This window comes from Sturnus vulgaris, chromosome 16 (assembly GCF_052056855.1).
Source record: "Sturnus vulgaris isolate bStuVul1 chromosome 16, bStuVul1.hap1, whole genome shotgun sequence".
In the NCBI taxonomy this organism is placed as follows: Eukaryota; Metazoa; Chordata; class Aves; order Passeriformes; family Sturnidae; genus Sturnus; species Sturnus vulgaris.
The window spans coordinates 14686669-14713750 of record NC_142258.1 but is presented as its reverse complement, the minus strand read 5'-3'; the positions used below and the strand labels follow the sequence as shown (position 1 = coordinate 14713750).

Here is a 27082-nt window from a genome sequence, read left to right as displayed (position 1 = left end):
AGAGCTCAACCAGAGCCTTCCTCTGACCTTGCTGGCCCAAAACACCAATTCCCAGAGCTAAAAATCCCTTTTTGGGGTATTTATGGTGCTCTCAGGCATCTTTTACAGAGCACTGGATCTGCCTCTCCTCCAGCCCACTTAATGTTTTACTTCTCCATGCACATTCCAGCCTAATCCCAGCATTTTCATGCCTTGTTTTCCTTTCTCAGAGTCATCCTTCCTACTCTGTATTGCCCAAGGGGGTCACCTGCCCCAGGAGCAGAGCAGAGGGGCAGAGCCCTCACCCTAGCACAGCCGGTATCCCAGTGGTGCTGGGCTGATGGTTGAGCTTGGAGGTCTTTTCCAGCTTTCATGATTCCATGATCCCAAAAAAACTAACTCCAAATTCCCCTCCATGCTCCCCAGAGCATTCCAAACGAGTCCTGTGCCTCAGCACTGAGTCATGAGCTCCACAGGAGCTCACAAGGGAGGCAAGGAGAACTCCCACCTTCCAGGCAGTCAAGCTGTGCCAGCCCAGCCTGGGGGAAAACAGGGCTCAGGTGTCCAGATGGAAAAGCTCCAAGCTCCCTTCAGTGTGACTCTGACACAGCAGGAAGGCTGTCATTAGTTTCTGGTGGCTTCTCACCCAGCAACCATCACACATCCCCCTGGGGCAGGAGGAACACATGGGAGGTGATCCCAGCAGGTGATGCTGTGCTTCCTGCTGGGTGCACAGGGATGAGGTTCCTCTTGAATGTGTGACACAAGAGCTGGAGGGATTGGGATGAGTCCCCTGCAAACTCAGCTGGAGCACAAGAAGCCACGTGGCTGCAGAAGCTGCTGTCCCAGTGGAGCCATGGGAGCAGAAATCCCCTTTGGAAGCACCTCAACAGACAGCCCTGCCTGCTGGACACCCCTGCAATGGTGCAGCAGGAGCCAGGAGATCCACGGCACACCCAGAGCCACACCAGAGGCTGGACTGGGGGAGTATCCAACATTACAAATTCCTGAGTTCACACCTTGTCCCCTTTTCCTGGAGGAAGCAGGTGTTGGTGGTTCTCTCTGGAGAGCAAACACTGGGTGCAAGTCCCCAGTTCTGAGCTCTCAGGGTTTCCCATGGATGCTGAGCTCTCCTGATGAAGGTCACCACAAGAGGACATGAGTCATCAGCAGAGTAACCTCATTAACAAAGATAAGACATTTTCCTGGACACTGCTTAGAGCACTTGTTTACAGTTGTTGGAACAAACACTGAGGAGAAAAGCCCCTGTCAGACCCCAGCACCTGGAAGAGCTGAGCACTCCAGCCACTGGGATTATGGGCTGTTTAAGAGGGACCACAGCCAGTGCTCCACTCCAATAACCACAGCTGCTCCCAGCACTTCTGCAAATGCAGCAACTCCTTCTGCTCTGATGTGACAGGGGAGGAGAAATCCCAGCTGTGCCACTTCACCCCACGGCCCTGCCACAGCCAGAGGGGCTCACCAGGTGCCTGAGGTGTCCCAGTTGTGTTTTGGGGGGTGTTCAGCTAAGTGTCCTGGTGCAGCATCTTCCCAGGCCTGACACAGGGATATCCCAGAGCCCAAACTGCTGCTTGGTGCAGTGAGAGGTTTACCCTGAGGAAAGGTGATGTCTTCACTGTAGCAGCATGGAACTGGATGGTGATTGCTGCTGCCTCTCCCAGCATCTTCTGAAAAAGCCACTTGGATATGTACAGACAGTCACTAAATTCACAGACAGGTCAGCAAAGAAAGATGGAAAGGTTCTTCTATAGAGTTCCAGCAAGGTTTATTGCAAAGCCACGCTGAAGAAGCCCAGGGACAAAATACAGAAATCAGTGCAGTGTCCCAGGTTAAGTATGGGGTCAGGGGCCAATGGTCTGAGGGAACAGGGGTGGCACAAGGACAGGGAGAAGGGCAGTGACCTACAGGGAATAGAGGAAAATTAACGTAGTGCTGTAGGGCACCGTGGGGGAAGCCTCTGTCTCATTTCAGACAAGTGAGGCATTCTCGAAGCCTGTGCCAGACTTTTCCAGGGCATTCCCCTGACAGGCTCAAGGGTCTCCACAAGCCTCCACATTTCACTTTGAAAAGTGATTTTTTTCCCCCCTCATCTCTTCTGGAGAATCCAAGCAAGATGGAATACAGATATTGGGAATGGCTGTTTATTCTGTTCTCTGCCTTGTTGATATCCTGCTGCACCTAAGGAAGAAGGGTTTGCTGGAGCTCTTTTCCCAGTGCTCCTGTGAGGAACACACCTTTGCTGCTCCCAGCAGGATGCTTTGTACCACAGCTTCTCCCTCCCTGGGCCAGCTCCAGCTTTCCAGGACGTGTGGGATAAAAGGCACGTTGGGAGCTCACAGCTCCAGCCTGAAGAGAACAAAAACCCCCTCACTCCAAGACTCCAGTTTATTTTTACACTCCCAAGGCTGAGTGGTATTTCTCGAGCATGTTCTCATTTGCTGAACCTCTACGAAATCCTGGCAGGCTGGAAATTATTTCGAATCATGTATCCAAGACAACAAGGATAATTCTTCCCCAGCATTTAAACGCAGAGCTGTCCTTTAGATGACTACACTGAATTCAGTATAAAAATCCACTTAGATCTTTTGGAAAAGGAGATTTCAGAACTCATCACGTTTTTCCTTTGGGTCACCTTGTCTTTTCAAGGAAAGGCTGGCCCAGCAGCAGACGTATTTCATCCCAGAGGGGCACACACCTGCCTTGTTGGTATTGGTGCCCAGAATAGCTCCCAGCGCTGACAGAGCTCATCTATGTTAAATTAGCCCTTGGAAAACATCCTCGCTCAGAATTTCAGGCAAGATGGTCCCTTGACACAGGTGTGAGGAGCAAAAAGTGAAAGCCTTTGCCTGTCACAGCCTCCACACTGCTCAGTCCAGCGTTAAAATGCACATCTGTGACCCTGCACCACTTAAAAAACATGGAAATCCATCTCCCTGCCTGCTCTCCTGTCCCACTTCTCCCCAGCTATTCCTGGGGCTTGTAACTACCTTTTAATAAGGAAAAATAAACCAATATTCAGCCTTGCCTGGAGAAGCTGTGGCTGCCCTATCCCTCGAAGTGTCCAAGGCCAGGTGGGATGGGGCTGGGAGTGATGTGGGACAGTGGAAGGTGTCACCCCACGGCAGGGGGTGGCACTGGATGAGCTTTAAGGTCCCTTCAACCCAAATCATCCCATGATTTTAGGACCAGCTGCCCAACACCCAAGATATCATTAACCTTTTATCAAGAAATCACAAGGCCAAAGTGATATACTACAGACTATATCAAGCAAAAATACACACAGATATGAATAAAAATATTTGCATGCAAATACGAAGCAGTTCGGGAGTCTCATTGCCAGCAACAAGTAGTGTGATAAAAATCACAGAGAATCATAAATATCCTGAGTGGGAAGGGATCCACAAGCATCAGAGCCTGACTCCTGGTCCTGCACAGGACAACCCTGAAAACATCCAGGCTACCAAGACACAAGTGTCCCAGTGCTGAAGAGGGAAGTTTGGAAAAGAAAAAGCAGAGGGAAGTGATTCAGACCCCACATGGGACAGGAACCCAGACATCCTTTTGCTCCCAAGGCACCTGCAGCACGTCCTGCTCCAGGCGGGAAGGCACAGAGCAGGAATGGGTGAAGCTTTCCAAGCCAAGCCCAAAACACCCAGACACAGACAAGAGGTCTCTCTTTCCAGCTGGGAACAGCAGGATCACTGCTGCAACGTGCTCTTGTGGTAAGGAATGCAGGAGGGAACCAAGGCATGGAGGCTTTAACTACAGGAAAACAACCCAAATCCGAGAAACAGCTTTCCTCAAGCCCAAGAATAGAGAGAAAATGTAAATTTTTATCCTTTTTGTCCTCTGCTCTGCCTTTTACTGACCTACCAGCAGCAAATGTCAACATCCCACTGCTCTGCTGTGCCTCTCAGGTAGGCTCCTGGCTACGTCTCAAAACCAAGCTCAGGTTTTCCAGGCTCAGAAACTCCAGCAGAAGACAAACCCAAGAGCAGCAGGTCCCCTTCCTGTGTCACTGATGTGTCACCACAGAAAGGGGCTCCCTTTCCACCCAGGGCACTGTGCTCTGCTCTTCCACTTTTATCAACACCAATTTTAACTTCAACAGCACCAAATGCTTGGTGCAGGTTCAGTGTCAGGCAGACACTGAATTTGTCTTTACATGTTAAGCATCCCTGAGCCCAGTCACAGCAAACTCCCCTCTCCTCCATGCCCAAATCCCACTCCACATGCAGCCAACATTTCTGGGAATGACCCGAGCTCATACTTGCCTCAAACGTGACGAAGTCATCAAACTCATCGGGGCAGGCTGGGGCTTCCTCCTCGGGGGTATATCCCATATCATACAGCTGGCTGTCAGGGTCTGCAGGGGGAAAAAACACAGGCTGCCATCACTGAGAGGGAAATCTGCACCCTCAGGCCAAGGGTGGGTTTGGGAGACATGACAGAACTTGTGTGAGCACACACTGGTGCCTGCAGCCCTCAGGAAGGGCCTTGCTCCAGGGCTGGAAGGCAATGGCTGCAGCTTCTCCCTGATCTGCCACAGATCCTACAAGGCCCCTTGCTGCTCCATCATCCCTACCCCTCCACGCCCTCCATTCCTTTCCCCGGCTTCTTCCCTATCTCTGCTCTCTGCATCCTCTCATTCTTCTCCCAGAAGGCTTTAATCCCGCTGTGGGCAGGGAATGCAGGGGATGTGTGTGTGACAGCCAAGTGCCATGGGAACGGGGGAAGGAAGGCAGGGGAAGGAAGGGGAAGGATTCCAGGAAGGAAGGAAGGATTCCAGGAAGGAAGGAAGGAAGGAAGGAAGGAAGGAAGGAAGGGGAAGGCAGGCAGGCTGCAGCTCCTCAGTGCCTGCTCCTCCCCTGGCCGCACACATCAGGAGCATGGGTGAAAAACAGGAGGTTTGCAGCAAGAGTTCCTCCAAATGAATTCCTCCTCCCACCCAAAGCCCGGCTGCAGCAGCGCTCCCGGCCCTTCCAGCGAGGAGAGGAGCGGGAGTTCCCTGTGCTCCCTGAGGGAAGGGAGAATCCCCGATCCGGATCCCGGGCTGGAAGCACGGGCCCAGGAGCGCTGCTGCAGGCCCGATATAAACATCGAGCCCACACCATGGGGCTGCCATGGCTGCGGCACCGGGCCTGCCTGCTGCCCGGGAACCGGGCTGGGAGCAGCAGGAGACACCCGGCCGTGCTCCCAGGGGATGCACAAGGATTTGGGGAGAGACAGGTGACACCTTTCTGTGCCCTTCAGAGCCCCCCAAAGCGGCACAGGTTTGTCCTGCTGCAGCTGCCCAGATGGGACAGTGCCAGCCTCATCCAGAGGCACTGGGGAGCTCCGGCTTTGGGGCCCTCTCCAGGTATCAAGAAAGGCCATTTTTCATTAAGGAATCACATTATGATAATTTCCTACATCTGGTAAAAGGTCAAGGGATTAGGGGTTGGTCAAGGCACTGGGGGTGCTCACCTGGAGAAGAGAAGGCTCCAGGGACACCTCAGAGCCCCTTCCAGGGCCTAAAGGGGCTCCAGGAGAGCTGCAGAGGGACTGGGGACAAGGGATGGAGGGACAGGACACAGGGAATGGCTTCCCACTGCCAGGGGACAGGGCTGGATGGGATATTGGGAAGGAATTGTTCCCTGGCAGGGTGGGCAGGCCCTGGCACAGGGTGCCCAGAGAAGCTGTGGCTGCCCCTGGATCCCTGGCAGTGCCCAAGGCCAGGCTGGACAGGGCTTGGAGCAGCCTGGGACAGTGGGAGGTGACCCTGGACATGGAATGAGATGAACTTTACAGTCTCCTCCAATCCACAGCATTCTGAGAATCCCTAATTAGGCCACAGGATGAACTGAGGACTCAGGTCTGCAGCAACACCTCCCACCCAAACACCACCCCCAGGGCCTCTCAGCTGGCCATGAAATGCAGACACAGGTGGGCACCCAGGAGATGCTGCAGCCACCAACCAGAGGGGGTCCCTGGGGTGGGAGAAGTTGAACATGTGGCACCAAGAAATGATCCCTCCCCTCACCTGGGCCTGGGTCAGGCTGTGAATCCACCCCAGGAATGACCCAAATTGCTCCAGCAGGGGGAAGGTGCTCTTGCTCACAGCTTAGGACTTCAATATCCCACTGCTGTCCCACTATGGCACCAGCAGTGGAGCTGCTCTGAGCTCTCTTCCAGCTGCTGAGCCAGAGCAGGGCTTTGGGATACACCTGGAAATGCTGCCTGGGCACCCCCTCAGGGCAAGGCCACCTCCTGCTCTGACTATTGGGGGAGCACAGGAGGATCTTGATGACCCTGGAGGTCTTTTCCAACCTTTATGATCCTATATTCTGAAGATAGCATTGTCCCTCTCCTCAAATGTCCCTCTGTCCCCACCTGCACAGCTCCATTTGTGAGCCTGAGCCTACAATCAGGAGGAGTTTTCCCACTAATTATCCCTGGTGCAGGGATTTGAGACTTATCTGGGATTTGAGACTCCTGGCTGCCAGCAGGGAGGGGATGGGGACAGTGACTGCTCACCTCAGTGAGTGCCACGTCTGGGGGCAAAACCAAAACCAAACAGTGCTCCTGGAAGGCAACTTGTGTCACACCCCCAGAGGGGACAGGCAGCCACCTCTCCTGCCAGCCAGCACAGCCAGGCAGTGGCCAGCTCCAGGCCATCTCCAGTGATCCTGCTGGCACCCACAGCAGCCCCTGGAACCACATCCCAAAGGCACAGGCTTCTCCCTTCTTATTCCGACATCATTTCTTTTCCTCCCCCTCCAAGCAGACACACAAACACTTCCTACACTTCTACAGACACAGATAAAGATATTTATTCTTCTCATTCCTTCCAGAGGGGCTTGAAAAGGGAGGATTTGCAGGCAAGTGAAAGCTTCTCTTTGGAATCGGGGTATAGAGTGTGGGCAGAGCACAGGCACAGGCAGCTCCTGCCATCCATCACCTGCCTCCTGCCCAAACCAGGGCTCTGGAACCTTCCCAGCCCTTCAGGAAATGAACATGGTGGGGATGAAGGGGATCCTTGTTGCTCCATCCGTGTGCAGAGAGCCCGGCCCAGAGAGGGGGGTCTCTGTGTATGATGGGTTTATTTTCACAGCAAATTCCAGTGTAAAAATCCAGGAAAGGCCATCTGAGAGGTCACCTGCACCCTCGTGGTGGCATGGCCAGCACAAGCCATGCCCAGGAGCCAGCATTCCATGTTTCCACCTCCCCATGGTCACAGAGAGCAAAGACAAACAGCACCACAAACAAAGGTTGACTTTTCTGCTGGATTCATTCCCTCCTCCTCCAAAAAAAGCCATATGGTGCTTTGTGTATAGGGAGAGTTGCCATGGAGAGCCTGCCTGCAAGTCTGCCAGCACAATAGCCTGCATTAAGCTTGCAAATTCCTGGCCAAAAGAGCCAAAAAAACCTGGGAGCCAAAAACCCGAAGCCCTTAGGTGTGGAGTGGCACTCTCCATGTGGAGAGCACTGTCCCCAGGTGCAGAGGGAGCCACGTGGTGACAGCTGGAGAGGTTTGCTCCCCCCATAGCAGGAGCAGAGCTGGCATGGCTTTGGGCCACCAGCAGCAGCACTGAACAGCCCCAATCCATGGCACAGGCTGAGCTCAGACCCTCATGTTCTCTGCTCTCCCCCCTGCACATCAAAGTCAAGTCCCAGCTGAGCCCTGCTCTGCTTCACATCCCCTTCTCCCTGCCCCTCACAGCACAAACAGCCTTTCCTTGCTTACACCCATCCCTGATTTCTCTTTCCTTCTTCCTCACTGAGAGCTGATGTGGTCACAACCCTTGCAGTCACCTCTGCCCTGCTCTGCTCAAACCCAAGCTTTTGCCCAGTGCTGGGGGTGGCACCAGGGACTGCCTTTTGTCCTCTGAGTGTCCATGACCAGCTTCTCCTGCACTTCCAGCTCTATCCATCACTCCCACTGCCAGTCCAGTCACATCCATAAACATACAAAAACCTTCAAGGTAAAACTCAGACTCTGAGAGACCTTCCAGGCAGCTTTACTGCTAAACCATCACAGAATCATGGAATCATTCAGGTTGGAAAAGCCTCTAAGGTCATCACATCCAACTGCTCCCCCCGCACTGCCAAGGCCACCACTAACCCATGTCCCCAGGTGCCACATCCACATGGTTTTAAAATCCCTGCAGAGATGGTGACTCCACCACTGCTCTGGGCAGCTGTGCCAGGGCCTGACCCTTCCCATGAAGGGATATTCCCAATATCCAACCTAAACCTCCCCTGGCACAACTCGAGGCTGTTTCCTCTTGTCCTGTCACTGGAAGCCACCATTTAAAAGCCATGTGGATGTGGCACTTGGGGACATGGGTCAGTGGTGGCCTTGGCAGTGCTGGGGGAATGGTTGCTCTCAACCTACATAATTCCATGGGCTCTCCCATATCTTGTTAGGCTTCAGAGCTCTCAGGTGTGCCAGAGTCACCTGGGCTCTCCCAGGAACCCTCAGGAAAAGCAGTTCTGGGATAAAGCTCCTGAAATAGATTCTAAAACCTGCTTCCAGAAGGCAGGATTGCTGTGGAAAGGCACCTTGAGTGAAGGGCTGTGGCACATGGGTCACACAGAGCCAGTTTCATCAGCTTCATATAGGAGTGACCTAGAAAAACAGCTTTTCAGGAGCATTGAAGTCATCTGCCAACACACTGTACACACTGCTGCAAGCCACAGAGCCTCCAACTCCGAGTGATTCCACCAGGATGGATTATGGGACCTGCATTTTTCAGTGTGGGAATAAGGCTTGGAACCTGCCTGAATGGCACAGAATGAAATAGACCCCAAAAATGAGCAGGACAAAGTTCTGGTTGGCTTAAGGGAGAACAAGTGATATAAACCCAGCTGCCTTACTGGGAATGCTGCTGGAAAACAAGAGACACACAGCCAAGTATTTAAAAGTTGCAGGAATTCAGGAGGATCCTGCACAGGGGAAGGCACTATCCAATATTTCCAGAGGCAGCTCAGGGCCTCGTGTGGTGTGATCCCTGTGGGGTAAAGCCAGCCCCAATCCCACTCACCCACCTTTTCCTTCCCCAAAGTGGCCCAGGAGTACATTTATAATCTGATGCTTCCATAGAACAGCAGCTTTCTGCTGTCTGCTTTCTCCATAGCTCATCTTCCCCCAGAGATGGGCCAAAGGAGCAGGAGCACTTACTGAAAACTATCATTTTCCAACCCAAAAAGCCACAGGGGATGGAGCAAGCAGCAGCCCAGGCTCCCAGAGAGGCAGTGGCAGAATTAAGGTTGCTTACACAACCCTGGCTAATGCTCTTCAGCAGTCCCTCATTTCCTGAGCATCACTGCTCACAGGCTGGGGCTCATCACACATTCCTTTGATCCCTTTCCTGTGGCACAGGCCCTGCAGCCTCCTTCAGACACACATGGAAAACCATCAGGAAAGGAATTCACTTCATGGCATCCAAGCCCTTTGGAAGCACAAATCCAGCTGCCTTCCCTTCATCTCAGAGGCCCTGAGCATCGCTGCCTCTGCCCCAGAGATGGACCAGGAGGCCACCACTGACACCTGGAATTTGTGCTCAGTTTAACATCTGGAGTTTGTGCCGAGTTTAACACCTGGAGTTTGTGCTGAGTTTAACATCTGGAGTTTGTGCTGAGTTTAATACATGGGATCTCATTATTAATTCCCAGCAATCTGAGTGGTCTTTTCAGTGTGTGCCAGTCACCAAGACCAGCTCAGACTCCTGCAGGTTTGTGCCAGGCAGGAACAAAGGCTTGCTGCTGGAGGTGTGGAAAACGAGGTGCTGGCCATGGCCACCAGAAAGTGGCTTACAGCTCCTTTCTGATGGAGAGACTGAGCCTCCAAAACTTGCTGCTGGTGAGGAGACCTCCTGATGTCCTCCAGACCCTTCACTCCTTCTACTTCCAAATCTCTGCACTTCTGGAAACTAAGCTGTATTTTTTAGACAGAGATCATAGAATCATTAATGCTGGAAAAGCTCCAAGATCATCGAGTCCAACCATTAACCCAGCACTGCAAAGCTCAGCATTACCTCATGTCCCTGAACTCCCTGTCTGTGGAGACACTGAGGCAGCACCTCTTGAAGGAGCTCATGGAATGATGAACCAGCAGAACGTCCCAAGTCAGCTTCCAGGAGCACATCAGTGCTGACACAGCCCTGGGGACACCCAGTGGCCACTCTCCTGTCAAGGGTTTGAGAACCCTGAAGCAGAAACTCCTTGAGATGCTCCACACCTCGGAGTTCACAGAGGACGAGTGGCACCTTTTAGATAAGATTGTCCCACAAGCAAAATAAAACTAAAGAGAGCCCTGACTCAGGAGCTCAAATGGACCAGAGGTTGTGACACCCCAAATAACAGAGGCAGAAACCAGGCAGTTCCACAGGCTGGGACTCAGTGGCTGCCACCATCCCACCCTGAAGGCTTCAGCCTTTCAGCTCAAAGCTCCCACATGGAGAAATCAGGATAAGACTAAACCCAGTTCAACCCTCCCTAGCTCAATTTCCAGCCCAGGCCTAGGAAATGTTCATGATGTTCTTATGGCTGAATTTCATTATCACAGCAATGCCTGTGTGGGTCCAGGCACAGCTTCCAGACCCACAGAGATTAAAGGAAACACTTTCAACAATTATAGCACTTCCACCAACATGCAGGCATTACTATTTGTCAGTCAGGTCTCACTTGCCATTTCTGCCCTCCGCTAGCCACACCAAAAGCTGACCAAAGCTGTCACTGAGCCCTGGGAAGTGGTTTGGATCAGAACCACCCACCTGCCTCTGGAAAAGACATGATGGACAGGAGAGCTGTGAGCCTGGGCAGGGACTACAGACACCCCCTGCTCCAGCCTAGGCTCCAACCTCAACAACAGAGCTGCAAAATCACCAATAGAAATTATTTATAAAGTAATTTATAAAGCCTCTGATCACAGACTTGCCCTCTAGGTCATAACCAGAACCCAGCCTGAGTTCAGGGGAAACTGGGGACAGGAAATACATAAGAAGAGAGGCACTAAACTACATCTGCAGGAAGAATTGTCCTCAAGGTGGTGTTCCACAGTTCTGAGCCATCTCCTGGAAATGATGATTGTGCTGCTCAAAGATGTCCTGTGTGCTACAGGGAGGGTTGAGCAACCCCTGTGCCCTCCTGCTGCTTGGCCATACTAGGGCAGTTTGGAGTCCCAGTCCTCCAAAATCCCTTAAAAGCTATGCAGAGTAGCAGGAAAATGCTCCTGATGGCACATTTGAACCCCTTCCCTGCTTGTCCCCCTAACTCCAACACTGCCAGAAAATCCCTCGGAAACAGAGCCAAACCATGTCCCACTTGTCACTGAAGGAGAGGGGAGATGCATTCTTTGAAGTGCTTTTGCTCCAACTGGCTTCTGGATAGGAAACACCACCCAAAATAAAATCATGGAGGGGGATCCTGTAAAACTGGGTTTTGATCCTTTTTCCAGCTATTATTTGTGCCTGACCACTCCCCTGCAGGGGAAGGAGCAGGGGGAGTGCTCAGGAAGGCACTGAGGGGCTGAGAGGTGACAAACAGAATGGCTCAGGTTGGAGAAAACCTCCAAGATCATCAATTCCAAACATGGAAACGAGGTCCAAACAAGCCATTGCCCAGTTCCTCATCACGGGTGTTTTTATTAGAAGCTGTCACATCATCTCTGCTGAGCTCTCTGTAATTATTAACTACATTAATAAAAATTCCTATTGCCTCGTGAGCAGAAGTCCTTCCTGTTCTAAGGAGGAATAAAGTACCCAGTGATTTACAGGAGCAGTTTGGACTGTAAGAACTTGAAAAGACCATGGTGAAGGAGGAAGACATGGAGGGATACATGGAGCAGCCCAGGACAGGCAGAATGGGAGTGAGAGAATGTGAGCTGAGCTCAGCCAGAACACGAGAGAATTGGGAAAATTGGTTTTTTCCCAATGTGTGCATGCCCACTTGAACCATCCCACCTGCTGCTCAACCACCACAATGAGCACTGATTTCCCAGGAAATCCACATCACACACAGCCTCTCCTGTCCAAGGAAACGCTCTGGAGAAAAACATCAACCTGTCAGAGCGTCACCGGGGTGCCAGGTCACCCAGTGCAGTCAACAGCCCCCAGGCTGTGACAGAGCCGCCAGGGAGGAGCAGAAGTCCTCAGTGAGTAATTATCCCTTCGTTAATAACTCCGGATTGACTGGATTCCTCAGGAGAAACGAGCTGCCAGCTCTGCAGGGCGCTGGGCTCCACTTTCCTTCAGCCAAGCTGGGGCAGGGATCTCCTGATCCCTGTCCAGGTGCTCCTGCTCAGGAGGAAGGACACACTCCCCACCTTCCCAGGCTGATGCAAGCATTGACAACCCCTCACTGTGGACTACATCCAAACCTGAGACAGCACAACAGGCAGGAAACAAGATGGAAACAAGACAGAAACACCTCTCACACCCACGTGGAGCCACCAGCCCAGCCCAGCCCAGCCTCCTCCCACGCACTCCCCAAACCGCAGTCAAGCCCAAAGAGCATTCCCAGCACCAGATGTGGAGGAAAACAGCACGGCCCAGAAAGGGAATCCTGCAATGGAAAAACAGAAGCAGCAGATAGAAGAGGAGAAATGTTATTTAACAGAACCTGCCTCTGTTTTCTCTTTAGTCATCATAGCATGCTAAGAACTGCTCCAAAGCTCCAATAAAGCACTGCTCCCTATTTTCATCTTCCTGGGAAAACAGGTAGTCCCTGTAGTGGGTTTTATCCTCCTTTCCCACGAAAATTTCCTTTCTTTTGGGCATCAGATTTGTCTTTATCAGGTGGGTCAAAAAGCCACGACAGGTTTCCTTCACTTCACGACACATGGAAGTCTCTGCGCTCTGGAATTAGCTTTGATTTCCAGGAGATCTGGCTGCACAGCAATGCTTTTCCCTCCCAAGGAATGCTGAACCAACAGTGATTCTCTGGGGATTTGATCCCAGCTTTAATCCCAGCTTTGAACCAGAATTCCCTCAGCATTTCAGACTTGTTTCACTCCACGACGGTGACTGGACACAGCCAGATTTCCCAGGCATACTCCTCCAGATTTCTCAGGTATACTGGTATATTCCTGCTCCAAAGCAGGGGGGAGATATTCCTAAAGAAGGAATTCTCAGAGCGGCAGAGATTCCCATGCCAATCTCCCACTCCCCAGAGCTGTGCAGCCTTCACAGCAGTTTTCCAGCAGCGTGTTTGAGCCATTCCTTGCTGTTCTCATCCCGGAGCTGCCTACAGACACAGCTCTCCCAACACTTCAGTGCCTCTCCCAAAAGTAGGTCAATGCAGTATGTCATCTGCCAGGCTGCTTTTGGGAAGCACAGCTCCCTCTGAGCCACGGAGCACCCGGAGCAGAGCAGCCTCTCCCCTCCCCTTGTCACCCTTCACCCGGCTGCCACATTGATCAATTCAACACAAACAAGTGTTTATGGAAATCAAAAGAGAAATGTCTGGGAGAAAACTGCTCAGCTGAGCCACAAGTGGCCCCTCCCCATCAGCATCCAATGTTATCAGATTATTATATTGAGTATATTGTTATTGCTATTGAGTATATTGTTATTAGATTGAGTGCATTAATGGTTGGATTCAATGATTCTAAAGGATTTTTCCAACCTAAATGATTCCATGTCTGTTTTACAGCAGAAACAGTGACTTAAGAGAGCTCAAGAACAGTGTGATCTGTGGGATCTGTGTTCCAGCTTCCAAAGGGAACAAAAAATGACCCCTGCTCATCCAAGCCTCCCTGCTCACACTGCCATGGGGAAGAGGTCTGCAGCCAGGACCTGCTGGATCCTGGGGGCTGCACAGCTGCAGAGAAAGTTCTCCACACACACAGGAGCTTTTTGGGGCTCCTGGGAGCAGAAGATGGACTTTTCTTCTCCAAGGACACTGGGCCACCTCAGTGCCTCCACCCTGGGGCTGAACCTGTGTCCTGCCCTTCCCTGGAACAGCCTCCAGCTGGGCTGGATTCACACCTGCTTAGTTCTCCTGCTGTTTGCATCTCCACACAGGGGATCAGCCCCTCACAGAGGGGTCTCTGTGCCCTGGGTACACCCAACCCTCCTGTCAGGAGAGGGCTGGAGACAGACCCCAGGTCCTTGTGACCACAGAGCACCCCCAAAGCAGCTCAGCTCCATCCCTCATGCTCCTAATTCCCCATTCCCTGTGAGCACAGAGTTACACAGACTCAACAGAATCCCAGAATCCCAGATTCACTGAGTCTGGAAAGAACTTTGAGATCATCAAGTCAAATCTGTGCCCAGCATCCACCTTGTCACCAGCCCAGAGCACTGAGTGCCACATCCAGAGATGGGGACTACAACACCCACCTAAGCTGCCCCCTCCAATGCCTGGCCACCATTTCCATGAGGGAATTCCTCCTGATGTCCAACCTAAACCTCCCCTGGCACAGCTTGAGGCCATTTCCTCTCATCCTGTCCCTGGGAGCAGAGCCTGACCACCCTGGCTGACCCCCCTGTCAGGGAGTTGTGCAGAGCCAAAAGGTTCCCCCTGAGCCTCCTTTTCTCCAGGCTAAAGAACCCCAGTAAAGCCCTCACAAATTTTTATTGACAGGCCCAGTGGTTTCCAATACAACCCTCCAAGCACCACTATTTCAAGGGAAAAAAAATCTAAATTAATTCCAAGAAAGCCTTGGCTGCTCCTGTCCCTGGCAGAAGGGGGCACAGACAAGCACATGGACCCCAAACTTGACAAGCACAATCCTGGTGCTACAATCATCCTCCTGCACCACAGAACCCATGAGCAGAACCCTGAGCTCCCAAGAACAGCACAGGGATTATATTTTTTTCAAGCATCCACATAAATTTTAAAGAACCATTTAAATCTCCACTCCTTTCAGAGGCAGAATTAACACTCATCTTCCTAAAGTCCTTATCCCCACCAGCAGCATATACAGCACATCCATATGGATCTGCCAGAGCAGAGCAAGATGCAAAGGCAAAAAAAAAAAAAAAAAAGCAGAAGACATAATGAGAGCAATTTGGGTTTTATTCTCGCTCATGAATCAATCTTGATTTCCCATTCACAGCAGCCCCCATTCCCTGCACACCAGCTGTACACAAAGAGGCATCTGTCCTACCTCCAGCCATCCAAGGAGCTGTGTCCCTGTGGATGATGGTTCCCCCAGGGGCAGGAGCAGGCAGGAGCAGCGGGAAGGGCTCCACTGCAGCAGTGCTGCACGAATCCAGGGATCAGCAGATCCGAGGGGAACGTAGGAAGAGCTCAGAGCGGTGCCAGATACTCACCGAGTTTAGTCAAACGTGCACACGAGCTCTGCTTCCATCTGCTGAGCCTTGGGCAAGGCTTTCCTTTTCAAAAGCAAACGCCTGGAATATTCAATAGGGCCTGGCCACCCCCGCTGAGGAGCACTCGGGTGTCAGCAGTGGCCTGTGCAAACCCACGGCATTTCCAGCAGCCAGGTGGGGCACAGAGTGCTGAGGATGCACACAGCCAGCCCCAGAAATAACCACGGGGCTGGGAGAGGAAGGGAATGCAAGCTTTGGCTTCTGGAATTATCCCTGGGCAAGGGAAGCTTTCCTTTTGCGTAGCAAAAGCCATCTGCAATGCAGATCCTACAGAGGAGGGAAAAAGCCTCCATACAAAGCAAACGGGGGTTACCTGATGGGATATCCAACACCTTGGAATGCCCTGTGGAGCCAGCGGGATCCAGGTCACCAGGACAGCCAGCCTGGCTCTCCCAGGGCCATCCCAGCCACCACGTGCTGCCCAGCAGTGGCACTGAGTGGCATCTGAGCCAGAGCAGTGGGAGCAGGGAATGTGGAACCAGCCTGCACGTGGGATAACCCCTCAGACCTGGTTTTGGTCCTGGCTCTAAGCCTTTAAGGTACAAAATTCACATCCTCCATTTGGACAAGGGCTGGGTATGATTTTCCTGATTCATCTCAGGAAATTCCCAGCTGACATTCAGCTGCCAGGAGCTCACCAACCTTTCTGGACACACCCTGGAAACACCCCCTGAGATCCTCCCAGGGATGCTCCTGGGATCACAGAGCTGCAGCCCCACAAAGGCTCATCCCCATGGCAATTCCCACTGCTGCCAGTTCCAATTAGGAATGGTGTATTGCTCCCACACAGGGCAGAGCCACAGCCTGACCCTCCCAGCCCTGGATTTGCTATTCAGCATCCTGCCCTGTCTGCTCCAGCTTCCCAGCTCCACACTTTTCCCTCCAGCCAGCCTCCAGTGCCTCTGGGGAGCTGAAGGTGCTCCTCCTGCTCCAAGCCTCTTATTCAGCCCCTGGAGCATCTTTCCTTTGGCACAGTGGATTCCTGATCCAGCTCCTCCAAAGCTGGCACTGCCAGGGGTCTCCCAGGTCTTCATCCTTGCAAACAGGAATTCTCTTAGAGCTTCCAGGTTTGGGTGTTAACTCTCAAACTGAATTTTCCACCTCCCCAAATCCAAAGGGCTTTTAGTTGAAGCATTTAAAAATAAACAATAATAAAAAAAAGAGTTACTATTTCCATCCTTGGGCCCTCCCCTGAGCTCCTGGACACATCCATCCCTCTTCAGTGGATGCTCTGTCTGTTCTCAGTGCACAGGGGCTCCTTTGTTCGGGGATCAGAAGCCGAGGCAGAAGGGGTGGATGAAGCTGGGAGTTCAGGAATGCACCTTTCCCTGCCTGGCACAGAGGTCCCTTAAACTGGCTGACACCTCCAGCAATCCCCCTGTGTGCAAGGGCACCTCCCAGAGCCCCTTCCCAGCGGGCTGCTCCCTGGAAGACAGATGTTACAGATGTTTTAGCTCCAAGGATGTGTGTGAACAACTTGTTCCCAATCCTTGTGAGTTGCTCTCAGTCCTGCTGAGAGACCCCTAGAGAAAATATGAAGCTCAAAAGGCTTTTAATACCATGACAAGGGAAGGAATCTGCTCGTGAGCACAGGCCTGGTTGTGTGCCTGCATCCAGCTGTGGCTCATCCAGCCCATCCTCCACGTTTGCCACCAACCTCCCCCTGCAGCTGTTCTGCATCCAGGACACAGGAGCAGAGCTGCTCCTTGGTCCAGGCACCTCAGCTTGTGATTCCAGACCCCATCCCAGGGCAGCTCCTTGCCACCCAAACAGGCTCCTCACTCCTGAGCTTTCCAAGGCTGGGATGCAATCCCTGGTTCCTGTTTCTCCCTGAGGAGATCCTCCTCACTGTGATGGCTGCAGCACTCACACTGGCTCCCCCCCGTTTCTTTTCCCTTGGATCTCACTGATGGGAGCCAGATGCACCAGGTCTTCCTCTGGCTAAGAATTCTCCAGGCCTCAAAAACCACCTTTTTCAAGTATCATACTCTCCTTCATTACTGCCTTCCCTCCATTATCAGTTTCTCAAGTTTTACAATCCAAGGCTGTAAAATTTCACTTTTCAGAGTTATTTATGCCCCCTGACACGCTGCCAGTGTTGGATCCACATTTCCCCCTTTGCTGTGCAGACTGGCCAGTCACTCAGGCACCATTCACACGGATTTTAAAAGCAGGGAAGCCACTCCTTGTGGAGCAGGGGATCCCAGCAGCCAGGAGCAGGAAGGGCTGGGACACAGCAGGAGCTGAACCTGTCCCAGCAGCACCTCTGTCCCCACAGTCCCCAGGCCTGAGAGCAGAGCTCAGCCACCTGAGAGCCACAGGCCAGCACTTCCCACAGCAGGGAAACCCTCTGGAAGCATTCCTTGGCCATGCACACTGCAGGCAGAAATCCATCCATGAGAACCACGCTTCCCCATCCAGCCTGCACTATGGGGAGGGCAGAAGGCAGCCACGAGTGGCTACAACTGTAAGGAGCTGAAAGGAGGGATGTGGGGCTCCAGGTGGCTCTTTAAAATGCTGTTTATTGTATCTAAATGATGCAGCAATTCACGGTGACAATGGGTGACAAGAGCCTAACCTACAGCTCTCAGCCACAGCTGTGGGTTCGTCTGAAGCCACTCTAGTTCTGGTTACAATGCATTATTTACTTTTCATTGCAGATCATCTTAAAACATGGCAACAGATCAATACTTTTACTATTACCTATAGCCTATCATAACTACTAACATTACCATGTTCATGCTACTATTTTCTAATTACAAAAGGTTAGTATGTTACAGTTTAAGCTGGAAGTTGTTTTTCTGTTTTCTTGCAGTGGAAAATTTTGAGATCTTTTTTCTACTTGCAACATTGGCTTTCTTGTTTGCTTGTGAAGAAAATCTTTTTGCTTGGTAAAAACATCTTTTGTTTGAGGTAAATTTATCCTGTGCTCTAAGTCATAAAAATCCCTTCCAACTCATTTTACCCTTTAGCTTCTTAGCTATCCAGTAAAACTAGCTCACCAATTCTTTTCTTCCTTACTTTCATTTCTATTCCTTCTTCAAATTCTACATTCAAAAATCTTTCTGTTATACATACATATCTATAAAACCTTCCTATCAAATCCTTATCTTTCCCAACATAAAACCTTTCCTTAAAGCCTCAAATCCAAATGGCTTTGCTCTGCCCCTCACAACGTGGCCAGGCACAGAGCAGAGCTGGCCCATGGCACTGGGGCTTTGTGTGAGAGCTCCAGTGGCTCTTGCTCCACGCTGGAGGCAGAACAAGCACCAGGAGCCCAGGATCAGCCTGTTCCTCAGGCAGGGGGACAAGGCACAGGGACAGGACAGGGAGCTCAGCATCCTGCATGGAAAGGCCAAGTGGACACCAAAGCACTTGTGAGAAATGCAGCTGATGGAGGAAATTTGGGCTGGGCTTGTAACTGCACCTTCGGTTTGCCAGGCTCGAGGTAAATCCCAGCTGCTCTCCTAAGGGAATTCTCCAGAGAGGGGAGAGGGAGAGGAGTGGAACATCCTCAGAAATAAACCCTGCATTTAACACACACACCAGAAGGTCCAAGCTGACACCAGCTCTCACTTCTGTGAGTGACCCAAGAATTATAGAGCACCAAGAAATCCAACAGAGAGTTCCCTGGCTAAAAATAGGCCTGGCTAATTAACAAACCACGTTAAAAGGGACACCCAGCAGCAGCATGACCTCTGCTTTGGTTACAAAGGGATGATCAATATTGACTGTCTCAAGAGCAGCAGCAAATCCTTCAGATCCCTTCAAATGTGAGCAATGCTCAGCTGTGAGACTCAAAGAACCTCCTCTGCTCCCTGTCCTGGGCTTCTTTTATAACCATTTAATGCCATGTGTTGTTAGAGAGCTCAGCCCTTCCTAACCACTGTAATAAACACATATCAATCTCTTTCAAATTTAATAAATAGAGACCCTAAAAGCTTTGCCTGGATCTGCTTTTCCCATTCAATTAATAGAACACAATACCAAAGTGATGAATTATTGAGGAGAAACATGAGCCTGGGCTTTCACAAACGCTCTACTCCAATGGCAATTTATTACAAATTAATAGTGTGCTGCAGTTCCTCCTGCTTCCTGGCAGCTGGGAATTGGTCAGGCTACACCAGGAAACTTGGGAGCTGCCATAAAACACTGCAGTCCTGAGCTCAAATAATGCTGGAGTGGTTTGGGTGGGAAGGGAGCTCAAAGCTGATCCCATTCCAACCCCAACACCTCCCACAATCCCAGGCTGCTCCAAGCCCTGTCCAACCTGGCCTTGGACACTGCCAGGGATCCAGGGGCAGCCACAGCTTCTCTGGCTCCTCAGCCTCATGGTAAATAAATAAATAAAGTGGGGGTGGAACTGGGGAGAAGGAGGAGGGATGGACAAGTAACAGAAGAAAAGGAGAAAACCTTGCTTTGAGGGGTTTTTACTCCTGGAGCAGCACGGTTTGTATGGGAAGGATGGTTCTTTGCCATCTTTGCAGCACACTCTGTGTGCAGGGCACACTGAGCAGGGCTGAAATCCCACATAAGCATCTCTGAGCAAAGCTGATATTGTGCAAGGATGATAATTCACATTTGCACACTGAGAACTCCAGCAGCTCAGCAGGGAGCCTCCCAGATTTCTCACACCCTGCCCATAACAACATGCCTGGCCCAAAATGACCCTCTGCCACTGAGAGAAATCCCAAACTGAAAAAACAACACCTTTTCTGCAGCAAAGAGGTGGAAAACAGCCAGAAAGATACTTCACATTTCACCAAGCTACTGCTCTGGAAACACATGCAAGGAGCCCCCAGGGGCCACGTGGGGACTGGCACTGGTCTGTTTGATCATCCTGACTCTAGTCAGGGAGTTCAAAGTTCTGGTTTAATGTGCTGCTTGCTAAAAACCATCTGAGCATGTTGATCCTCCAAACAGCTGGAGTGAAGGTTATAAATGCATTGGTAAATTCATCAATACATTGGTAAATGCATGGTGATTTCCATTCCAGTGGAAGGCATCCCTTCCCATGGCAGGGGGTGGTATGAGATGAGTGTTCAAGGCCCCCTCCAACCCAAACCATTCCATGATTCCATGCTCAGTGCCAGTGTTTGGAAGATGTTTCAGCCAGCAGCATGGCAGCTACTCCATCAGAGCAACAACCCCCAAAAACACAGGTGGGAGACACCAGAGCAGAAGGGATTTCCCAGTGATGTTTCTTTGTAGGAAAGAACTTTCCTGATAAACAAAACAACAAAACATGGAACCACCACCAGCACTGCTGTAGCACCTTTTTCAACCCTTATGAAATGCCCCCAACCTCTCCCCCTTCCCCTCCACGAGCACAGAGCAATAACTCTCAGAAAACCAAACCCAGATGATTTTCCCCAAGCAGCTTCTCAGCTCAAGTGTGGTGTAAAATTTGGCCTGTCCCCATCCTCACTCAGAGCACAGCAGGACACTCACCTCCATTTTTGATGGCTCTGATCCCCCGATGGAAATCTTCAAAGCTGATAACTCCCAATCCACTGGGATCCAGGTATTTTGTTAGGTCCTTTACCTGCAACCAAAAAAAAGCAGCATTACCTATGGAATCCTTGCAGGAAACAGCACACAAACACCTTGGAAACAACTTCCTCCTCTTTATCAGAAAGACTGGAGCAAAAACCAGTGAATTTCTTGAGCTGCCCCCAAACTGTGTCTGTTCTCCCTGAAGGGAATAAGTCATCAATATAAAGGGGTTAATTAGGACTTGGTTGGTGTTGAAACTATTGCTTAGCCTTGAAGCAGCATTTTGGACAGCATCTCCTGTAACATGAGCCTGCCTTGCCAGGGATTCGTTTATTTTTATGGGTTTTAAAGAGGTCCTGTCTTAATTGGGAAACTCTGTAATAGGCTGCCTGGTAGGAGGGCCCAATTAAGGGGATTCAGTGATAATGAACTGCTCCATGTTACACATTTAGGCTGTATAATTGAAACATTTTCCCAATTAGACAATGCCTGAAGGGGAGGGAATCACGTCAGCTGGCCAGGGTTGGGCTGGGGGTGCTGGAGCAGCACTCACATGGAGCAAGGGGCACTCTGACACCTGCTGAGGATGCTCTGGGATCTCCAAAAAGAAACAGAGCAAAAACACAGAGCCCAAAGGGTCTCAAAAAGGTGCCTTTGGTTCCTTCCTTCCAGTCTGCCACGAGCAGAAAATCCTTTACACCAGATGCTTCTCAAGCTCAGACAACCAGACATTTCTCCTTCCTTTTAAGAGCTTTTGAGGCACCTTTGTCTATTTTTGCACATCCTTCAGCTGGGGAACAATCCCAGCAGGAAGCTGGTGAGGTGAGAGAGGAATTGCAGGGTGAGCCCCACACTCCAAAGCTGCCTCACCCTGCCATACATCCTCCTCCTCCTGTTCCTGATGCACAGGAGGGAGTCTCCAGGGCTGGATTTGTGCAGCTCTTTTGACTCACTGGGGTTTCAGTTTGTTCTTGGGGAAGGAGCTGGTGAATCACCAAACCTCTCCTTTCATGGCAGGAAAGCTCAGGTGTCAAAGGAGACTCAGCCCCCAGCCCAGCCATGGAGCTCAGAGCTGCCCTGCTCACCCTGCAGCAGCACTGGGGGCTTGGTTTGAGCTCTGTTTGGTTTTCTAAAAGCCAGGTGTGTGTTTCTACAGGAAAATCACATCTACAGCACCCTTAGAGCTGTTCACCCGTGTGTCCATGTGCTTTGCTCATCCCATATGCCCACAGGAGCAGCAAAAATTCCACTGGCATGGAGGAACCCACAGGGTTGAGACCATAAAACCTTGGAATCACAAAACATCCTGAGTGGGAAGGGACCCACCAGGATCATCCAGTCCAAGCCCTGGCACAGACACCCCCAAATCCCACCCTGGACATCCCTGCCCAAACACTCCTGGAGCTCTGGCAGCCTCGGGGCTGTGCCCAGCACCCTCTGGGGAAGAACCTTTTCCTAAAATCCATCCTAAACCTCCCCTGGCACAGCTCCAGCCGTTCCCTCAGGTCCTGTCACTGAATTCCAGGCTGTGCCTCTGGAGGAAATCCAAACCCCCCTCAGGACACAGCTTTGCCCACCTGCCACATGACTCCAGCTCAAGCTGGACCTCAGGAGGAATTTTTTCCCAGAAAGGATGGTCAGGCATTGGCAGGGGCTGCCCAGAGAGGTTTGGAGTCCCCATCCCTGGAGGTGTCCAAGGAAAGCCTGGATGTGGCACTCTGCTCTGGGCTGGGGATGGGTCACAGGATGGACTCGATGATCTCAGAGCTCTTTTCCAAGCTAACCTGAGATTCTGTGAATGGGAGAAGACAACACAAGCACCTTCTCCAGTTTTCTAGAGCACTTTTTTTGGCAGACAAACCTCCTAAACTCACATGACACTCATCATCTTGGGTGAGTCAGGTTCCTTGTATGTTAAACAAAGGTATTTTAGACTAATAAAAACAACTCTTGGAATGTGTCGGTTCCAGTTAATGCATCTGGCAGCTGCCTGGAGTTCAAAAGCTGTCACTTAATTTGTTATCTGTGTACAGAGATAACAGAAAGGCAAGTGACATTTAATCAGACTTGATAAGCCTGTAAGGGATTAGCATGACACACTCTAAATTGCAGTTTCTGTGGTTTTCAGCTCCTCAGGACCACAGAGGGCTGCAGACCCTCTTGCCAATGCCACAGCAGGGCACCTCACCCACCCCAGTGCTAGGGCAGGACACACAGGGAAGTATCTGCTCCATGCAAAAGAGCCATTTCTGTATTTAAATTGGGCTGTGGGCAGGGGGAGATGAGGGGAAATGGTTCTGAAAACTTCCCAACCCAGACACTATGGATGCAAACAATGGCAGCCACACTGTGAAGGAGTTTGAGCTGATCCAAACCTGTCTGTATTTGCTGTCCAGGCTTAAAATCACCATCACCAGTTGAGACACCACCACCAGGCTGAGTGTGAGTGGCTGCTGACACTCTGAAGAACCCACAGTACAGAAAATAAGAATATTTGCTGTGCCTGCCTGGTCCCCACAGCCCCTGGACTGCTCCTCTCACCGAGCATGACCCAGCAATGGAGCTGGAGCCCCTCTGCAGCCAGGCTGGGAGAGCTGGGGGTGCTCACCTGGAGAAGAGAAGGATCCAGGGACACCTCAGAGCCCCTTCCAGGGCCTAAAGGAGCTCCAGGAGAGCTGGAGAGGGACTGGGGACAAGGCATGGAGGGACAGGACACAGGGAATGGCTTCCCACTGCCAGAGGGCAGGGCTGGATGGGATATTGGGAAGGAATTGTTCCCTGGCAGGGTGGGCAGGCCCTGGCACAGGGTGCCCAGAGAAGCTGTGGCTGCCCCTGGATCCCTGGCAGTGTCCAAGGCCAGGCTGGACAGGGCTTGGAGCAGCCTGGGATCATTTTCTTCACTTTGATGACTGGGCTAAACCCAGTATCTTATCAGAGCAGCTGGGAAAACCACCAGCATTGTGGCTCCAAGTGCTTTAGGTTCATCCAATAAATGTGAGCAGTTCTGAAGTCACAGATTTGAGGGTTTTAGCTGAAGCCTGAGTGCAGCAGCTCCCACCACACTCCTGCTGGCACAACTCCAAACAGGAACACTCCAGCAAACTGAACACCAAGCTTAACCCACGAGATAGAAGCCACAGTCCTGCTTCTGGCCAGCAAGAAATACTTAAAATAAAGGTTTTGCTTCCTGTGTGTGTCTGTGGCTGGTTACAAACCCTCCTTGGAGCCAAGCAGCTGAAACACAGAGCATTAAAGAGTGAAAAGAGGATGACGTGGTTTAAGTAGCTGACTTAAATCCTGGTGGAAAGTGAGAGGTTTAAACTGCTTGAAGCCAGCCAGGCTGCCTGGAGCTGAGCACAGCCACGGGCAGCAGGAGCACAGCTGGGGGTGACAAGTGCCAAGGGAGCTCTGGGCACCCCTGTGCCAGGGACAGCGCCAGGACCAAGGGATTCCTCCTGGAAAAAAGGACCTGGAACAGATGGGGACAAGGAGGGGAGGTCACCTGGCACCTCAACAACACAACCAGAACTCCTTGCAGCATCCCCACTCCCACATCCCCTGTATCCAAGACCTCTGCACACTCCAGGGTGTTTCACCTTCCAAAACCCAACGATTTTGCTGCCAAAAAGCAAAACCACCCCAGAGCCCCAGACTGTGATGCCATGGGGGCTCCTCAGGGCACAAATCATTTCTTTGCTTTGATGCACTGTACTCAGCTCAGCAATGTCCAACAGTGACAGCTCCAAACTCAAATTCACACACAAAGGCTTGGCAGCCCTGCACTAGAAGTTTCCCACAGAGGTGAAGAATTCCCCAGCTGTGAATTCCCTGCTCAGCAGGTTGCAGGAAAAGGAAGCTCTAGGCCTCTCCTCTTTATCCTTATGGATGCTCCACGTCTCCACCACACAGCAGATGGATTCAGCAGGACAAAATATCCATAGTGCACGTTTTAGGTGTGACCCTGAAGGAATTCAGGGCTGTGCTGGGCAGGCAACACCCCCTGCAACCCCTGAGCCTTCCAGCAGTTTTCCCTCATATTCTGAGGGCTGAACCAGCTTCCAAAAAGCCATTCTTTGGAAGGTGAAGGAGGGTGGGAGATTTCTAGTGGCCACAGCAGTCAGGGACCCCCCCAAGAAGAGCTGGTGGAGCTCAGATCATCAGATCAGGTGGGATCTCACAGGGATGGTGCTTCCATGGCCTGCCCTGGGAATAAAATCAACCCTACACAGACTCTGGGGGCAAATCCAAAGGAGGCAAAGAGGAGAAACAAATGCTCCTGATAAAGACCCCAAATACCTGAGCAAATGGGCTGCAGTTCCCACCAGGAACTCCTGGAGAAGGAAAGGGGGAAGGAAAGGGGGAAGGAGGAATCCTGCTTGTCTGAAAGGGGACATGAAAATCCAAGTACCTCTCATGTCACTTTAATTACTCTCTCCTGACTGCCAGAAGCCCAGATCTGCTCCTGTATGTTTGGGGGTAGCAGAATTGTGAGACAATCCCTGAACTCAGCAGAGAGAAGGACAAGCACAACATTGGCAGAAGTGCCAAACTGAGGGATTTTTTAGCAATTAGAAGTGCAGGGAGGGCTCACAGCAGCTGCTCTCCTCTCTCTTAGCCAGGTGTGTGGCCTGGAGTGGCCCACAGGAATTCATCCCAGTGAGAACACGTTGGATAAAACCTCCCATGGGTCCACAAAGGTGGATGCAGCACCTCCACCCTCCCTGTTTAACACAAGGGGATGAGCCAAAGCACTCACCTGTCCCTAAAAACCCACCTTGCCTCTCAGGGCTAAACCAATCCTTTCAAAGGAAAATGTCTAATATTTTTAAATGCTGATGACAGAAGTCTGAGTATCCTTTTTTCACCTTTGGGAAACGTGCTGGAACTGTTGGAGCTGCTGCAGCCAAACCCAAGGGGCCGTGCTGCCCCCAGAGAGCTCCCTTTAGACCCCACTCTGCCTAAATCCACGGGCTGCAGTGGGATCAGCTGAAACGAACTGATCCCTGCTAATGCAGCGTTTGTCTGGGCTAAGAGCACATCCCCCGTGCTGGGTGCTGAGAGAGCATTCCCAGCCAACAATGTGAGCACAGCCTGACGCTGCTGCTGGGACAGGGAGCACAGCTGCCCCATTGCCCGGGGCAGGAGCAGCCTCCAGCACCACAAACAGGCAGGCCCAGGGCAGGATGAGAACTCAGCACCGCTCTGGCTCCAGCCCTGTTTATAACATCTCACTCCCCAACTTGCTGAAGGAGCTGGCACTCCACAAAGCGCTCAGAACCTCAAAGCAGGTTTCTATTCTGCTGCAATTACACCTAATTAAGTAACCTTTAAAACACCCCCGAGGGGTGGATCTCATTACAGGGAGCAGCCCTGGCCAATTGTGAGTAAGCAGTGCAAGAACTGCATTATTTATTTCACAAGTGGCAGCGCTGACCCGGGGCTGCTGCCAGGATTTTGCTGTCCCAGCCTTTCCCAAAGCTCCAGGAGGAGCTCAGCAGGCAGATCCTGCCTGCTCAGGTCTCTAGTTAAAGGTCCCTGGTAAAGATGTTTTCTGCAACATCCCTCCCTAATCTTGCCCAGAGATCAGCTCATCCCTCCCCTCCCTTCATCCCGAGGCTCCAGCACTGCACGGCCTCTGGGACCAGCCTGGGACTGGAAATTAAGGATCCAGACACTTTCCTGAGAAGGAGACAAAGGAAGCCTCAGCCCGGTTTGTTCTCATCTTTTCCTGCCACAGAAGAAACAATCAAAGCCACTGTTTAAGGTAAAAAGGGAATAAACCTCCTGTATTTAGGAGGAATAAAGAAGAATTATTGTAAGGATAAGCCTGCAAGTATTAAAAGCAGAGGAATGGGAGAGAGATCACCCACAAAGCAACACAGAGAAGGAACAAAGTGAGCAAGTTCCCAAGGGGAAGAGAGATCTTTTTCCCACGAAGACCAGATCCTTGCCATGTAACATACCCACTTTCCTACCCAAATCCTCCTTTTCCCGTTAATCCAAGAGAAAAGCTTCTGAGCCTGCCACAGCTTTTGCTGTACATCACCTCCTTGGGGCAGTCCTGCCCTCCTGACTCTGACCCAAACCCTCCCAGGGTCACCAGGCTCCTTCTGCAGGAAATGCCGGAGGGCAGAGATGTAAATACAGAATGGACAGGAGAGAATTCCCTCCCCAGCAAACTCCCATTGTCCCCTTTTGGAAGGGGAAGGAAGAGATCTCCAAACCATCTGTGAGCCAAGAACCAGAACCAGCCCAAAGCTGATGCT

General features: G+C 51.5%; 1 protein-coding gene across 4 annotated transcripts in view; it reads right to left on the bottom strand.

Annotated features, from left to right (window-relative positions):
• The window catches only part of RAB11FIP3 (RAB11 family interacting protein 3), a 76137-nt gene that overhangs the window by 35280 nt on the left and 13775 nt on the right, over positions 1 to 27082 (bottom strand). For 2 of the 4 annotated variants that reach the window (XM_088174644.1, XM_014888520.2), the window contains exons 2-3: positions 20772 to 20865; positions 4275 to 4366 (exon numbers count right to left, since the gene is read on the bottom strand). In XM_088174644.1, coding sequence (XP_088030770.1) covers positions 4275 to 4366; positions 20772 to 20865 — 186 coding nt within the window. Of the gene's footprint in view, positions 1 to 4274; positions 4367 to 4470; positions 4802 to 20771; positions 20866 to 27082 lie in introns of those variants that run through there. The other 2 variants (XM_088174647.1, XM_088174646.1) reach the window with 2 other exon arrangements.